This window comes from Aulonocara sp. 'chitande type north' Nkhata Bay, linkage group LG9 (assembly GCF_057382095.1).
Source record: "Aulonocara sp. 'chitande type north' Nkhata Bay isolate Kocher_YH1m ecotype deep benthic linkage group LG9, A_spYH_male_GT1.1, whole genome shotgun sequence".
Taxonomy (NCBI): domain Eukaryota; kingdom Metazoa; phylum Chordata; class Actinopteri; order Cichliformes; family Cichlidae; genus Aulonocara; species Aulonocara sp. 'chitande type north' Nkhata Bay.
In genome coordinates this window covers 11,113,879-11,130,528 of record NC_141352.1, presented here as the reverse complement: position 1 = coordinate 11,130,528, position 16,650 = coordinate 11,113,879, and the positions used below count along the sequence as shown (strand labels likewise).

At 41.7% G+C, this 16,650-nt stretch overlaps 1 protein-coding gene across 5 annotated transcripts in view; it reads right to left on the bottom strand.

Moving 5' to 3' along the window:
• LOC147321684 (uncharacterized) overlaps positions 1-16,650 on the bottom strand; it is an 81,568-nt gene that overhangs the window by 58,600 nt on the left and 6,318 nt on the right. For 4 of the 5 annotated variants that reach the window (XM_086305751.1, XM_086305752.1, XM_086305753.1 and 1 more), the window contains 23 exons: positions 14,327-14,428; positions 14,038-14,148; positions 13,757-13,867; positions 13,527-13,637; positions 13,204-13,314; positions 12,182-12,295; positions 11,774-11,884; positions 10,286-10,396; positions 9,982-10,092; positions 9,698-9,808; positions 8,070-8,180; positions 7,865-7,975; positions 6,019-6,129; positions 5,226-5,333; positions 4,762-4,872; positions 4,575-4,685; positions 4,078-4,188; positions 3,467-3,577; positions 3,099-3,209; positions 1,357-1,446; positions 947-1,057; positions 612-719; positions 225-332 (listed from right to left, as the gene is read on the bottom strand). In XM_086305751.1, the coding sequence (XP_086161877.1) occupies positions 225-332; positions 612-719; positions 947-1,057; positions 1,357-1,446; positions 3,099-3,209; positions 3,467-3,577; positions 4,078-4,188; positions 4,575-4,685; positions 4,762-4,872; positions 5,226-5,333; positions 6,019-6,129; positions 7,865-7,975; positions 8,070-8,180; positions 9,698-9,808; positions 9,982-10,092; positions 10,286-10,396; positions 11,774-11,884; positions 12,182-12,295; positions 13,204-13,314; positions 13,527-13,637; positions 13,757-13,867; positions 14,038-14,148; positions 14,327-14,428 (2,517 nt within the window). Of the gene's footprint in view, positions 1-224; positions 333-611; positions 720-946; positions 1,058-1,356; positions 1,447-3,098; positions 3,210-3,466; positions 3,578-4,077; positions 4,189-4,574; positions 4,686-4,761; positions 4,873-5,225; positions 5,334-6,018; positions 6,130-7,864; positions 7,976-8,069; positions 8,181-9,697; positions 9,809-9,981; positions 10,093-10,237; positions 10,397-11,773; positions 11,885-12,181; positions 12,296-13,203; positions 13,315-13,526; positions 13,638-13,756; positions 13,868-14,037; positions 14,149-14,326; positions 14,429-16,650 lie in introns of those variants that run through there. The other variant, XM_086305755.1, reaches the window with a different exon arrangement.

Below are 16,650 nucleotides of genomic sequence, written 5' to 3'. Positions count from 1 at the left end.
AAGTTGATCTATGGCTTATTTGGCCTATTTTATAGGAGCCAGACGTCATGAGAGCTCATGCATCTTGACTGAACTCAGTATTTAATTCAGCTAGAAATTGCAAATATAAAAGAAATTGTAAATATCACCACAATCTTACATTTAATCATATTTGCATAAAATCAGCATCATCTCTGGGTTATTCTATGAGACCTGACTGCACTTTGAATATTCAGAGCACTCACCTCGCTCTGCATCTCCGTCAGCTCTTTAGCATGCTGGGTGTCGAGGGTGTCGGGGAGCAGAGAGTACAAGTTGAAACTCATCTCTTTCATATCTTCTTTGTACTTGACCTTGTAATGAAGCAAAGCAGAGCCAGCAGGATGAGAACAAAGAGTTCTTCATTCACACAGATATTTTTTATTATTACAGCAGGATCACATCATACAGACTTCTTGTCTATACAGGTCACGTTTTATTTGAAAGCTTACTGAACTGATCACATAATAAATCTGGAGACTGAATTCTCTGTTGAAGGGGAGACAAACGGACTCGCATACCAGAGCTGATCGAGGTACTTTGTTCATTGATGATGAAAAACATTTCTACCTAAGAGCAGGTAGAAATCGTACCTCACTCAGCATCTCTGTCTGCTGACGAACAAACTGTGTGTCGTTGGTTTCTGGCATCAGGTGGTAAAGGCTGGGCCCATCTTTCTTTAAAGGCTGCTTGTACTTCAGCTAGAACAGATGTAGAAGAACATTATTTACGATGTCTTTAATCACTTTAATAAGAACATCCATATCCTTTTCTGCACAGGAATCCAGTTACTACTTAATAGTAAAAGTCCTCAAAGTTTGCACCATGTGGGAAAAGCAATTCCTCTGTTTATATATACTGGTTTGGACCCTATGACTAAATGTATTGATACCTCTGAGACATTTGGCTGATGAGTGAATTGAGGTACCTGACTCTGCAGCTCAGAAGCCTCTTTAGCGTGCTGCGTCTCCAGAGTCTCAGGTAGAGTTGAATAGAGGGCGCTTGACACGCCCTTCTTTCCTGCTTCTTTGTACTTCATCTTAACAAAAAAGAAGAATGAATAAACAAAATATAGGGCAGATTTCTCCAAATAGACATATCTCAATTTCCAAAAAAGCTCCGTCTCCATCTCTGTCCTGTGCAACTACATTTATTTTGTCATTTTAACCACTGAACCAAATGTGAATCAAATAAAAGAGTGAGTGAAACATAGAGTTTTGTTCCATCTGCATAGATGCAATACGTTATTATCTTGTAAACCACACATTTAAACATTTGGACATAATTTGCAAGGACCCCTGGGAAGATAATGCAGATAACGTTTGTAGAGACATTTACCTCGCTCTGCAGCCCAGAAACTGTTTTTGCAAACTGCTGTGAGTAAAAACTTTGAGAGAGGTTTCTCTTCATAGCCTCCTTGTACTTGTTCTGGAAAAGATGGACAAGTAATGTAAAATATCCTGAAGGGTTTTAAAAGGACTGAATGCTGCACAACCAGCCTTGAGCTATGTTGGAGAAATATTCCGCTTCCAGGTCATAGTCATGTAAACACTACTGTGATATTCTGTCATAAATCTAAGACATGTAGAATATTCTGACACTGATAAAGTTTTGTGAGCACGTATGCAGCACATTTAGAATATGTGTTTTACATGGATTTGCAACACATACGTGAAAATCCACATACTGTATACAGCCTACAGCTGCTCACAAACCAACCAGTCTGTTGTTTGCAAGAAAAGGTATTAAAAACACGTCCCACAGTCCTTTGACACCCACATATACGGTCAAGATTTTTCAGAAGGTGGTTGAAGGAATAATAAACAGACTGTTTTTGCACAGTCGAACAAGTCTGCCAACAGTAAAAAGCAGAGAAAATGGCCCCAACACCAACACTTTTTCACATTTAAATGCGATCATGTACATGTTAGAGGATCGTTAATGGTGAAAAACTCAGTTTTATTAGCTGTGTAACTAACTTAGTGGAAATATTGACTTTTTTGAAACTGTAATAAGTGAGAGGCAAAAATGTCACTTTTATCTGAATCCTTAAAAACAAATGTTTCCCATCTTCCGTTGCTTACAGATCAGATATTGTTATTAACTCCTCTCCAGTACGTGCTGCGAACAGCCTGCGATGCTTTGATCCTGTTTCTGATGCTAATCTGCCCTCTGATGAGCGTCTAAGGTAGAAGCATCAGAGAGCGGTGAATAATCTGGGTAGTGATTATTTATAACTAATCAAAGGGCATTCTTACTGCAGCTCTCTCTGCATTTCCCTATTTTTGCTCTCAGTTCTCAGTTGAAGCACAGCCTGGATCCCTCCTGCATGTCGAAGCGCTGCTGTTTATTCGATCTCTCTCCAAAATGTCAGGCAAACAAATGACGAGACAGCATATTTGACCTAATCTCACACAAGACTTTAAGATCGGGACGTTGTTTCGGACGATGACTTTCATGTAATGATAACCTGGAAACCAGCGAACGGGCTAACCATGACGTTTAAATCTGCGCATCAAGTATATTAAAACCAGGTAACTATAGCAACAGTACTGATGTGTCACGTTTCCATCCATTATCCAAACCCATCATTGATTTTTTAGTAAAAAGTGCATTTTCAAGTGTGGAGAAATCAACATCTTGTGCTCTACAGTGAGTATTTGTGGCATGTTGGACTGAGTCACACTAAACGTTTGACATGTAACAGGAAACACGTCAGCCTGTGCAGCAGCACGCGTCACTCTCATGTTTTTAAAAGCGTTTGGTGGGGAAGCACAAAGAACATCTTCTACTCTAATTTAGTTTGTTCTCTTATTTTCAGGAAAACAGAGAAATCCTTTTTATACAAACTAACTGAGCAGTTTTGAAGTCTCACAGCTTCTTTTTAGCCAAAATGTGCAGCCGAACTCTGTTGTCGTCAGCTCTGGGCAGTAAAATGTTTGCTCTATTGCTGCAACACAAACGTTTTTATCTTGTTTCCTGTTTTGATGACTTTCCGTCATATTTCTCTTCTGAAGTGGTTTTAGATTCTGCTCTGGTCATCAACAGGTGACTGTGGGATACTTTGATGGTTTATTTACCTCGCTCAGCACGTCGCTCATCTCTCTGGCAAAGCTGGTTTCTGAAGTGTCGGGTAGAGTGGCGTACAGCGAGCTGGACATCTCCTTCTTCCCGCTCTCTTTGTATTTTACCTGTGGAGCCAAAAATGTTTATCATGCTACATACTTTTACTCTCTGACAGTTTAGCTTGAATTGCCGTGTGCTGGTCGCACTTCTTTGTACTTCTTTGTACTTCTTTGTTTCTGTCACGCTCATTCCTTCCTGCCAACTGTTCTCTTCCCTGTCTTCATGTTTGCTCATTGTCACATATGAATCTTTTATTTGCTCCTAATCATCCCTCTGTGGATGACTAGTCGTCAGGTAATACTACAAGAAAACAACACATTACCTCACTCAGCAGCTCTGCAGCTTCTTTCGCGTGCTGCGTGTCCATGGTGTGAGGCAGGAGGGAGTACAGGCAGGCGTTCGCCTCCTTTTTACCAGCCTCCTTGTACTTGGTCTGCAATTTCAAATGAACCGTTAGCATCAGTGGTGGCTTGTGCATCACTCTCTGTAGCCTGTAGTTACTGCTTTACCCCACATGGAGCTAATCTTTGCCATGCATATGCTACGCTGCTGCCCGGACAGGTTGAGTAGTTATCTTGGTGCACGTCACACACAAAGTTGAACATGGAAACAACAGAATTAGTTTTAATGCTGCCTGCTGTTTACCGGTGTTTTAAGACATTTGCACATTAGGAGTAGATTCTGAACAGATTATTATTTATGGATTTTGTTGGGTTTCCCCAAAGTTTGATTCTGTTCATCTGGACGTTTTCAGTGGGAGAAACGTTTCACTCATCTAAGTGACTTCTTCTGTCTCAGCTGACTGCAGGTTGCAAAAGAGTCAACACTGGCCTGAGGGAGGGGGGTTTAAAGCTACACTGAATAATAAAATAACAACTTATTCTTGATAACAAGCAGGCACAAATTTCAAGCCTTTCCTGTTTGAGTGCCGACCTCACTCTGCAGCTCAGACAGCTGTTTGGCCAGCTGTGTCTCTGTGGTCTCTGGGAGCCGATGGTACAAACTGCTCTGAATCTTCTGCTTCAGACCTTCTTTATATTTCACCTGCAGGAGATGAAGAAGAAACACATGTTTTCATTTTTTGTCCAGATTTCAATGGATTAGATTTTTTTGTATTATTTAACAAACTGAGGCCAGACGTCTGTTTCGTGGTTTACTCCACACTTCAACTCACTGGACTTCAGATCACACAAAGATCTGCAGTCTTCTATGTTCAAACATTCATTTTACTCATTTTTTTATTTGGTGTGAAACACTTTGTAATATTTATCCTGATAAATAAAATCGCACCTTTACTTTCTTATTCCTACTTTTCTCTTTCTCATAAATTATTATGTGTACTCTTTTTTTAATTCGGAGTACTGCATACACAGGTTGTTTATCTTGACTGACGATGGAAAGAAAAAGCCATTAAAATGGGATTAAAGTACCTCACTCTGCAGGTTCGACACCTCTTTGGCGTGCTGTGTGTCGATGGTCTCGGGCAGCAGAGAGTACAGGTTGATGTTCATCTCCTTCTTACCGTCTTCTTTATATTTCACCTAGAAAAAACATTTGATTTAATCGGCAGCTTCTGCCCTTTAAAGTAATTCTTGGTTTTTTTTCTCTTCTATTTACCTCACTGAGCAGCTCGGAGACTTCCTTAGCGTGAGCCGTCTCTAACGTCTCTGGCAGGAGGTGGAAGAGGCTGCAGGAAAGAGTTTTCTTCTGGTCGGCCTTGTAGTTCAGCTGAGCACAAACAGGATCACATGCAGAGTATCAAACTGTCAGTGATGGTGAGCAAACTTCTAACATTGAACATTGTTCCTCAGGGTTCCACATCTGTCTGCCCAATGATGTGAACTATTCAAACCAGCTAACTGAACTCCTGCAACCTTTAGGATCCAACAAACACAAAATTGAACGACTATTTTATTCATTTTTATTTCATTTGAACTCATAACTGTATTTGAATTAATCAGCTGTTTTATGTATTGTGTACGCCTGCTCTGCCTCAGTGCTATTTACAGTAAATCCAAATATCTGTATGTACTGATAGATGTGTATGTTTAGTCTACAATCACAGCAGTGAAGGGTTTTACCTCGCTCTGCACTTCAGAGGCTTCTTTGGCGTGCAGCGTCTCCAGAGTCTGCGGCAGGGTGGAGTACAGAGAGCTCGACACGTCTTTCTTCCCCTTTTTGTACTTCATCTGAAAATAATTTGACGAAATTACACTTTTGATTTTCTAACAGTTCAAGGAACAGACTTTGACAGTAATTCATTAAACACGACCTCAGTGGCCTTTCAGTTTGCATCTTCTATAGTTAAACTGACTTTTTGAATCTCTGTGATCTGCATCAGTGGGTTAAGTTCAGTTTAATGTTAAATTCACAAAAATATTAAAATTTCAACATCCACAATATCAAATAAACACTCTGTATATTTCCTATAGTGGTTTCTAGGCTCATGCTGTTTAAAGTCACTTCTAATGCAACAGTTCTTCCTGCTGTTGTTTCACATTAAAAGACTTCAAATGGAAAAATATAAGATGGCTTTTATTTTGAAAGATTCATGAGGTGGACAGACAAAAATAATATTGATATTGAGAGTTGAACTTTTCTTTACTGTGTTGTCTGTTAGTGTGATTAACACAGACTGATGAGGAATTACTATAAACACAAACATTGTTTTCTCTTCTTCTGTGTTTGTGACGCTGCTTTGGGAGGAAGAATAATTGTATTTTTAACTGTGACAAAACTGAAATGTTAAAAATGTTCATTTTGCTGCTTTAGAATCTGTCGTAAATGTTTCATTTCTGCTACTTCAAGAGGAAGAAGTTGTTTTCTGCCGTGAATCAGCTGAAAACATTTCCCATAAAGACACCCGTTCCTCACCTCGCTCTGCAGCGCAGCAACATTTTTGGCAAACTGCATCTCGGCGGTCTCTGGTAGCTGACTGTAGGCACTCTTAGACAGGCTCTTCATCCCGCTCTCTTTGTATTTAATCTGTTAAAAGACAGCACATCAAAAACAGGAAGAGTTACTTCCTTCTATTCAGTGATGAACTCTTCAGATCTATTAGATATAAAGGACTCGAGCATCTGTAAGGCATACGGATTAGCCACACTTCTCTCTGTATTTATTTCTCTTTGTTGTCGTTTGCTTTTTCATCACTTGTGTTAAATGAACGCATATTTGTGCTTTCACAGATCAATAGTGACAGCGAGCCGAGCCTCGGCAGTGCAGACTGTATCTGTAATGCTAATTAAATGCAGCAGTGCAGATAAACCAACTAACGATGAGCTGACACGAGTTTCTGTGCAGGAACTGGAGACCTGATGCTGCTCCTGTTTCAGCCTCTTTACATGCCGTCCTGTTTATTTTACGATTCACTGACTGCTGCTGAGATAAGTCTTTGATAAACCTTTGACCTGTGCCCGCCGTAACGTGATCAGCTACGTCGGCCCCTGTGCTTTGATCAGAGCTGATGTTACTGTGAGTATGCCTTTTTAGATGCTTCTTTAACTTTTCCTGCATTAAATCCTATAAGTCAGTTTTTCTCAGTCGTTTTTCAACCTGATGGTTTTTATAAGATTTGCTTTAATTTCCTGCCCAGTCAGGCTCATTGTCATTAATTACAGATGATAATAGCTGTGATTACTGAAGTTAAAAACACACCATGTTTGATTAAAAACCAATTAAACTTCTAGTCTGAGCCCCTGATTTGGTAAAAACACGAGTTTTAGCTTCTTAATTATTACTCAGACTTTATTTCCTTCAGTTTTATTTCTGTGAAATCTCGTTGTGTTCTTCACTTTTGTTCTCATTGTCGGGTGTTTTCTGCAGGAACCTCCGGCGAGCTTCCTGTGACGTCTTCATTTTCTGTGTTTCTAAACGATCGGCTTTCCTCTCTCTGCTGTTTTCTCAGCAGCCTCAGCTGCAGAGTTTTCCCTCCATCACTCTCACTCTAGTGCATAGAGTGATGGGCGTCTACACTAAATGCTTTAAAGGTGTGGCCTTATTATTTAAATTATGCTGACATGTGCACTTTTATAAATAAATCTGTATTGAACTGCAATTAACTGAATGCTTCATATTTCTATGATTCACAGTTCAAAATAATACTTTTTTCTCTGATACTGGGCTTTTTGTGGGAGGCCCTCCGGAGCAAACCTCCCTCTGATTGGCTGCCCTTTGTAAACACAGGGTTTGCACAGCAGGTGGGTGGGGCTTCTGTGCTCACAGCTGACGACACATGGGCCAAAAGATTAAAAAAAGAAAAAAACAGCCTGAAACTGGGTGTTTAGAGCTTTCTGAACTTTGACCTTTGACACACTGACCTCTCTCACCTAACTTGAACCTGTGAGCAGGCTAAGCATGAACATCCACCACTGTGCATGTGACAGAAATTCACATGAAAGCATGAAAAGTCCACGTGAACAAATCAAGCAGTTTCTGAGATTCTGCAGACAAACTGTTTGTTTTGCCACAGAGCAGAGATGTGCAGACAGCCTCCATTTGTCCGTGTGGCACATTCACACTGAGGTTTTTATTCAGAGAGAAGAACTGTCACATCACTGTTTTTGTTTTTAGGTTATTTTTCAGTGTGATGAGACTCAGGTTCATAATCAGAGTTTGTTAAAAAAGAAAAGAAGAAGAAGAAAAGCTCAACCTCCCCAAAACGACATGCTTTATCATAACTGATGGGAGACTGGAGCAGAGGTCATGACATCACATTTACCTCGCTCAGCATGTCGCTCATCTCTCTGGCGAAGCTGGTTTCTGAAGTGGCGGGCAGAGTGGAGTACAGCGAGCTGGACATCTCCTTCTTCCCACCCTCCTTATATTTAATCTGGTTAAATCCACAACAGGAAACACGAATAATCTTCACTCGTTGGATCTATTTTCTCATGTCAGAGCAACACAAACTGAAAGGCTGCTCTCACCTCACTGAGCAGCTCTGCGGCCTCTTTAGCGTGTTGTGTCTCCAGAGTTTCAGGCAGCAGAGAATACAGGCATCCGCTCGCCTTCTTCCTTCCATCTTCTTTATATTTCACCTGCAGACGTCAACAAAAACGAACAAATATCACTTCTCAGTAAACGACGGCCATCACTGTGACACTGCTCAGGATCGATGCGAATCAATCAAAGTGTCTCTGTGAAAAAGGCGACGGAGAAGAAAAAGTGGGATCAAATTAGATGTAGCTTTTTTTAATGAAACGAGAATGAGACAGTCACATAGTCACATAACCAAACCCATATGCATCATATTATTAGACAATGCCTCTCTTCTTTGCACCTCCGACAGCACTGATGGATAACTGCAGCTGATCCCGTCAGCACCGTGCGTCCTGCCGTACCACAAAACTTGCGGGAAAAGCTCCAAAGATATAAACGAGTCCACGGCGCTGGCCTCGCCTCTGGTGCCTCTGCTGGATGCATCAGAAAGCACGGGACCCAAAGGATCCAGTGCCAGTGTCCTGTGCCAGACACCACACGACACCCCAGAGATCCCGTCATCACGCTCCGGTGGGTCAGAGCTGCTTGAGCAGCACTAAACACAGAAAGCAATAACTGTCTGGTCCAGATGTCCCGTATTTACAGTCTCCTTTGGGCTTTGACCAACACATTTGATCCAGCATCTGCCTCACACGTGGCCCACAAAGTCCAGCCAAGTCGGAGACTTTGAGCCGACACGTCACTCAGACTAAACCCAGACGTGTCCTCAGTCTGGGACAGGAGCTGTTAGTGAGAGTCCTCTGAATGACTTCAACAAACAAGAGATGACATGAACTATGACTTGAATCATCAGGCCGTCAGTGATCATGTTAATAGAAACTACAGTTCGCACTCTGCTGTTGGAGCGCAAGCTTCAAACGATTGAGGAGTGAAGCAGCTCACTCTCACAATGCAGTGGTATATTTAGCACAAGCCTCTTCATTTTTTAATGAAAATTCGACTTCACGCTGCTGCGCGGCTGATGCTCACTCGCTGTTACTGCGACATCTAAAAAACGAGTGGAAAACAGATTCTTTTCAGCTCTAATTCACATTTTTACACATCAGTATCACGTCTAAGTTGCTTTTCCATTTTTCAGCTTTGATTCTCTGTCACTGAGTAAATATTGATTTAACTGAGAAATGAGATTTGAAATGATTTATTCAGTCTGTCAGGGATGTGAAAAGGTTTTTTCCTGCCACAGTTCAAGGAAAGACCCAAAGACTGAGAGCACAAGATGAAAGGATGGTTTTCATATCAAGAAAACAGGAAGTGCTGCACTGAAGTAGCAGGAAAACCAGAGTCGTCCGAATGTAAGGAGCCAGAACCGAACACAGAGGAGCGTGTCACCGAAAGTGCAGCAGCCGTGTCATGTTCTGGTGGACGTGGACGCTCATTTGGAAGTCAAGCTCAAATATCTGACAGCCTCACTGATTAAAGGCTCCGTTTTTATTATTTTTCTTTCACTTTGAAACACTCCTCGCCCTTATTTTTGCTTCAAATCTTCTTTCTTACCTCAAACATCTTTCTTAGTCATACTTTAACAACAGTAAACATGTCATCGTGTGCCGTGTACCTCACTCTGCAGCTCAGACAGCTGTTTGGCCAGCTGTGTCTCTGTGGTCTCTGGGAGCCGATGGTACAAACTGCTCTGAATCTTCTGCTTCAGACCTTCTTTATATTTCACCTGCAGGAGACAAGACGAGGCTGAGTTCAACATTAAAGCTAACACAGTTTAAAGATGGCTGAAGAACAACACAATGATCCTTGAAAATCGTATGATGATCATATAAATGTCTTTTTTACTAATAGTCTTACTCAGGTTTAAAGTTTTTTTTAAAAAACCTGGTTGTTGGGTACCTCACTCTGCAGGTCTGACACCTGCTTGGCGTGCTGGGTGTCGATGGTCTCGGGCAGCAGAGAGTACAGGCTGATGTTCATCTCCTTTTTACCGTCTTCTTTATACTTCACCTGTGATCACAGCAAAGTTCATCCACACAGAAAATACTTCTACAAAAATCTGCACGTTTCTCCTGAAATGATCCCAAATGTTACTGAAATAACTCGAACTACAAAATATCATTTAATTAAATAAGTCCAAAAAATCTCCACCTACAGATGTAATTTATTCCAACATTTCTCTGGCTTTGTACAGTTCCTGTACCTCACTGCACAGCTCCGACACCTCCCTGGCGCGAGCCGTCTCCAGCGTTTCTGGGAGCAGAGCGTACAGAGACGAGTTCACGCCCTTCTTCCCCGACTCCTTGTAGCGCCTCTGAAAACAAAGACAAATGTTAATCCAGCGTCAGCTCATAAAAGCCTTCAAACACGAACAAACATGAAATATAAATGTGCAGTAAAAGTCCACGTCTGTGCTCACAGGTACAACCTACAAAACTGTCGGGAAGCTAACTCCAGGTATCTATGTGCAACTTTCAGAGGTCAAAAAAGACAAATACGTGTTTCTGAGTAATTAAAAAGAGAAATCCAAGAGCAACACAGGACTGTTTATTTTTTAGAAAGGTCCAAAATCAGGTGCAGAGGTCCAGCGCTTAACAAATAAATGATCCCCCCTCCTCACAGCTGACCTGAATTAACACTGTTGGTAATTTTTAATGTTTCTGTAATTGTTAATCCATCAGCATTCACAAACAATTTAATTAAAATCATATTTTTTATGTCAAAATAGAATTATTGTTGTTATCCAGGAAGTAAAGCAAGTTAGTTTAACCTCCTAGGACCTGGCGTCCACATCACATTTTGGGTTATTTAGACCAAAATACTCAATTTTGCTCTACAAGGGCCTGATATCCACTTACGAGAACATTATACTGCTACTGTTCTATCAAAGTTTTAAACGAATATCATCATATGTGGCTCTGATTTTCATAAAAACAAAAATAAGGTAAATTCTTTGTTTTTACATTCATCGGGCCCCAATCAGCCCAAATATCAAAGAGAAATTAAAAATGCTGCCGTGGAAGAGTTCAGGTCTTAAGATGAAGTGACAGTAACTCTGTATTTACTGAACAGTTTGTTTCAGTGGTTGATTGTTATGCTTGATTCATGTGTCTGACACACAGAGGTCCAGTGTGAAGACTCAGATCTGGGTCCAAAATTGAGAATTCAGTTTATTACATGTCTCATAAATAACAATATCATTTTCAGTTTTAAACAACTTTGTGACTGATTCCTAAAATATTTGTGTTTCCTCATTTTAATGACAGGTGGGCTAATAAATTGTTATCTCTGCACCAACTGATTTATGTGAAATGTTCAAATAATCTGCACCAAGAAAAAACAGGAAAACTGAAAGAGGAAAGTGTGCGACAGTGTGGACGTTCCCACTGGTGTTTATTCCACCCATATAGACACAGAATGAGACTTTTCATATTTCAGTAAATGCCTTCTGCTTAATTTAAAGGGTGCATTGAGCAGCGTTACAGGAATAAAACTTTGCCCACAGCTTTAATGCTGGTTTCTGTAAAACCACAGCGGCACCACCTCAGGGGACAAACTGCACTCATAAACATACAATGAGGCACTTTATTTTCCCACAGTGTGCACGTGAAACAACTAATTTTCCCTTTTTATAACTAATCACGCACGAGTTGTGATTATATCTGCACACGTAGCTGTGAGGCTGGCTCACCTCGCTCTGCAGCTCAGCAACTGTTTTAGCAAACTGGGTCTCGGCGGTTTCTGGGAGCTGAGAGTAGAAACTCTGGGAGAGGCTCCTCCTGCCGCCCTCTTTGTACTTACTCTGAGGGGAGACAACACAAAATAATGCATCAGATGTTCATGGTGGACCTGTGGGGATCCTGTGAGTCACTAATGTAAAAACACAGAACAGAGTCTTGTTGTTTTTAATGTCTTATATGAATCTATCAAAGGAAACTTCTTCTTCTGCTCCTCATTCAACACTGTGAGAACAAATGGGAACTTTCAGGTCTCGAGAATATTTCTGACATTTTGCTGCCGAGTCCGACAGCACGAGAGCTTGTGGAGAGTTTCAGCCTGTTTGCACACAGTATGTTGTAAAGGTGCGCCTGTGTCGTACCTCGCTGTGCATCTCAGTCATCTCTCTGGCAAACTGGATCTCTGTGGTGTCGGGCAGCTGCGAGTAGAGAGAGGCGGGAGCTCCTCTAACCATCGTCTTAGGGCGATAATTCACCTGGGACAGAGAGCGAGTGATGAGAGGCTGAGCTCAGGGATAAAACAGAGAAGACGACAACAGCAAAAAACAGAACGATTTCAGAAAAAGAGCCATCTGTTCAAACTCTGAGCCTCTGATGCTCGTTCAGTAACGCCCGGGATGGCTGCGAGGCCTTCCTTCTTTCCATCCTTCCTTCCTTCCTCTCTCCTTTCCTTACTGTTCCTTCTTTTGTTGCTCTGCTTTCTTTCCTCGTCTTTCCCATTCTCCTTTCCTTTCCATCTTCTCCTCGCCGTTTCCTTTCTTATGCCCTTCCTTCCTTCTTTCTTTCTCGTTCATCCTTCCTTCCTCATCTATCTTTTTCTTCCTCTCTTAATTTAGTTCTCTTTATTTTACTTTCTCACTTTCTTTCTTCTTCTCTTCCTTTCTTTCTTCTTTCCTCTCACCTGTTTCCTTCCTGTCTTTATTTCTTTTCCTTTTCTCTCTCTTTTTTCCTTTCTTCATCTCACCCTTCCTCTTTCATCCTTCCTTCCTTCTATCTCTTTCTTCCTCTTTAGTTTCAGTCCTGTCTTTATTATTTTCTTCCACTTCCTTTCTTCTTCTCTCACCTTTCTCTTTTTTTCTCTCTCTTGTCCTTTCCATTCTTCCTTCTTTCCTTCCCTCTATCTTTCCTTCATGTCTCACTGTCAACTTTGGTGTAATTTTGCTTTTTCTTTGCTGTTTCTAAAAATGTATGTTACATATTTTGTTACATTTGCATTCACTCAAATCTGAAAGACCGAAGGTAGAAATGAGTCTCAAGCAGGCGCATTTAATCTTGCACTGACAGATATTTGTAAAAGAGGATCATGGATACAGTTTGTGTGTGTGTGTGTGTGTGTGTGTGTGTGTGTGTGTGTGTGTGTGTGTGTGTGTGTGTGTGTGTGTACCTCACTCTGCAGCTGTGACACCTCCAGAGCGTGCTGTATTTCTGGAGTATCAGCGAGCTGGGAGTAGATGGAGATGGAGGCCTTCCTCTTCCCGTCTTCTTTGTACTTTTTCTGAAACAGAACGACATCAGAACCAATCAGAATAGACCAGGAAGTAACAAGACACAAACTAGTAGCTCTTTACAGATTAACTTTAAAGTCAGTGTGGCGGACGTCTTCCGAGCTCTACAGCTGCATGAATCTGCCACAGTCAGCGTGAGCAGCTGTGATACGGGCTCAGCTGAAACATGTTGACACAGAGCTGCTGTACAACAGCCGAGTACCTCGCTCTGGAACTCGTGGACGGTCTTGGCGAGCTGCATCTCGGTGGTTTCGGGAAGCTGAGAGTACAAACTGCTGCTCATCTCCTTCTTTCCCTCCTCCTTGTACTTGTTCTGAGGAGCAGAGAGAGTTTCAGAGGGACGAGTGGTGCTGACATAACACTTCATTCACTCATCTTCATTTATTTTCCATTTTAACATTTAGTCTCAACAATCCATCCGTCGGGTCTGACCTCGCTCAGTATCTCAGACAGCTCTTTGACAAACTGGGTCTCTGTGGTTTCTGGCAGCAGAGAATAAAGGGACGAGGAAATCTTTGTCTTCACGTTTCCTTTGTATTTAATCTGAAAAACAAACACACGCGACTGTCAGTGCTAAAGCCAATGAAACATTTTTAATGGGAAATTTAACGGTCTTGTCTTCAGAGTTTCAGTCATACTTTCTATGAGAACGCTGTAAACGTGGCTCGTGTGGAGAAACTGACTAAAATCTGGCCGTGCTGAAGTTGAACTACCTCGCTCTGCAGCTCTGAAGCCTCTCTGGCGTGTTGCGTCTCGGGAGTCTCCGGCAGGATGGAGTACAGCGAAACAGCCGCCTCCTTCTTCCCCTCCTCCTTATACTTAGACTGAAACAGTCACATTTCAGCACAATGAGCAGACAACTCGATCAATGTTTAAAAGAGAGAGAACGAGTCATCGTAGGGCCAATTTTAGACCGTAAAGATGAGGAAATGTTAGACAAAGACAGCAGATCTGGCCTGGTCCTCACTTAACATTGAAGCACAAGTACGATGTGTGTCAGACCTCAGAGATCACAGCGCTGATGTTCTTGGCGTGGATGAGTTCGGCTCCGGGAACAAACAGACTCTGTCCCTTCATCTTCTCGAAGTCTTCTTTATATCTGACCTGGAGGATGAAACACGAGTGTTAACGTGTTTCTGAGCCGAACTTCTCGTGAACTTGAGCTGCGTCCCCACGAGGACCGTGTGATGTGTTTTTCAGCCGTGCAGACGTTTCATCCCTTCAGGTTGTGAGTTTCAGAATCTCTCTCTGCTGCCTACCTTTTAATTAGCATCAGAGGATTGAAATACATTAACTGCATTATGTAACTTACACTGGGGATCACTGACAGCACAAGCCGACCCCGTTACATGAACTCCAGGTGAAGTATCACTGCTACACCTTCTCCTGATTGGCTCCTGCCTGACTGAGCTCTCCTCTCTTCTGTTTGGTATTAGGTTTTATCGGGTGGGCGGGGCTTGTGTGTCTCCAGAGCTGCGTGGGCTCTCCAGAAAGCTGATTAATTGGTTGTACGTTTGGGGAATTTTGTGGGCTTTCACCATTGTTGTATACATATACGTATAAGTTTCATTATTTAATGGTTAAACAATGAAACTTATATCTACAGTTACTCTGGATGTCTCTGAATTTCTGGATTATTCTCAGTTTTATTCTCTGTTCAACAAAACAAGCTGCTTTTATTAACTTCATGATCCCAGACTGATTAAAACTATGCAAACTCTCTGTATTCTGGTGCTTTGCTAATGAAGTGACCTGCAAATAGTTCACCATATATTTTCACAATGTGCAGTTTGGTGTTTGTCTGAATCTGATTGGATGTTCGGTCCAATAACAGCCTGGCAGATTTTCTGTAGAGACTCTGGAGAAAAATGGAATTAATCCACAGACGACAATCTGTCACAGCCAATCTGTGACAGGAAGTCAGTGTGGGCAAAAAGCGACAGGTGCTTAAAGTACTAAATACAGCTTCGATGGCTTCTAACCAGGAACACGCGAGGCCGACTTCAGACTCAACACAAATAAGCAGAACAACACGTTCTCAACACCTCGACACAAACCAACGCTTGGTCAGACACCTATTCTCACCATATTTTTAATAAAGCGGCTCTCAAACAAGACAAACATAGTTCAGCCTCCAACAATTTTCTTCATTATTTATTATTAAAAATAGAAAAGGATGAAAGTTGAGTTTAAAGGAAATAAAGGTGAGCACAGTGCAGTCAGCAGACTCCTGTTTGTACACTGTTCTTACAAAACTCCCACAGCCGCTGTCCCGAGGGAAGGGGGACCATTAATCCTGTTTCAGTTTATTTACACCTCATTTTATGGTTTTTAAAACTCGTCCTTTTGCTGTTGTTCGATCAGGTTTAGCCATTACTTAGTTAGAGTTGGGGTTACAATACACGCCTACACCATGTTAAGCTTCTCAGACACGTCCTTGGTTACCGAGGTTAACCAAAGCCCCATTGGCTACCTGAGGCTTGCTATAAAAGTGAGCCAGTCTCCATATGGGATGGCTGTGGCTCAGGGGGTACAGCAGGCTATCCACCAACTGGAAGGTTAATGGTTTGAGCCCCGCCTCCTCTAGTTTTGCCCCTGATGTGTTCACTGAAGTACAAAAGTGTGATTGTTAGTTTAAAAGTGTTTAGATGTAGAAGTTGAAGAGTAGAAAAGCATTATTAGTTCTAGTCCATTAGCCATAAACGTCAGTATTAAACTGTAAAGCAGAACATTTTGTGCTTTCTTCGGCACATTTAACCTTTCATAACATCTGCAGAGAAACTTCTTCTATTCTTAGGGCTCAGTGCGAGTGGTTGGACCTAGCAGCGGTAGCTACATCTATATTTTAGATATGGTCTGATAAATGTAGCTGTCTTCCTTCAAGTTATAGAATCAACCAAAGAAAAAAAATCTGATTTTTTCCACCATCTGTTGTGCAAATTCATTAAGATTCTGCCGAAGGATGGCAAAGTCATTAGTGTGTGTTACACCTCTTAAAAGGATGTTTGAGGGCAGGTTTTCTCCCATGTAGAGAGCGGCTGGAGGAATAAAAGTGAAAATGATTTCATCAGGTGGGTTGAGTTGCTTCCACTGTAGCTGATGACTCATTCTGCTGTTGCTAACAGTCAAGCTGCCAAGTTTGTCTCACACCAGGGAATCAATATCTCGCCCTCCCACATCCAACAGCAACATTCAGCCTCATTCAGCGTTTTACTCCAAAAGGCTGTTTTAGAAGTCAGAAAGCATTTTTTCTCCTTTGAGTATATTTTCTCTGCGTGTTGAATAAAGGGCAGCGCTGCACTTTGGTTACCAATGGCAACGCTCTT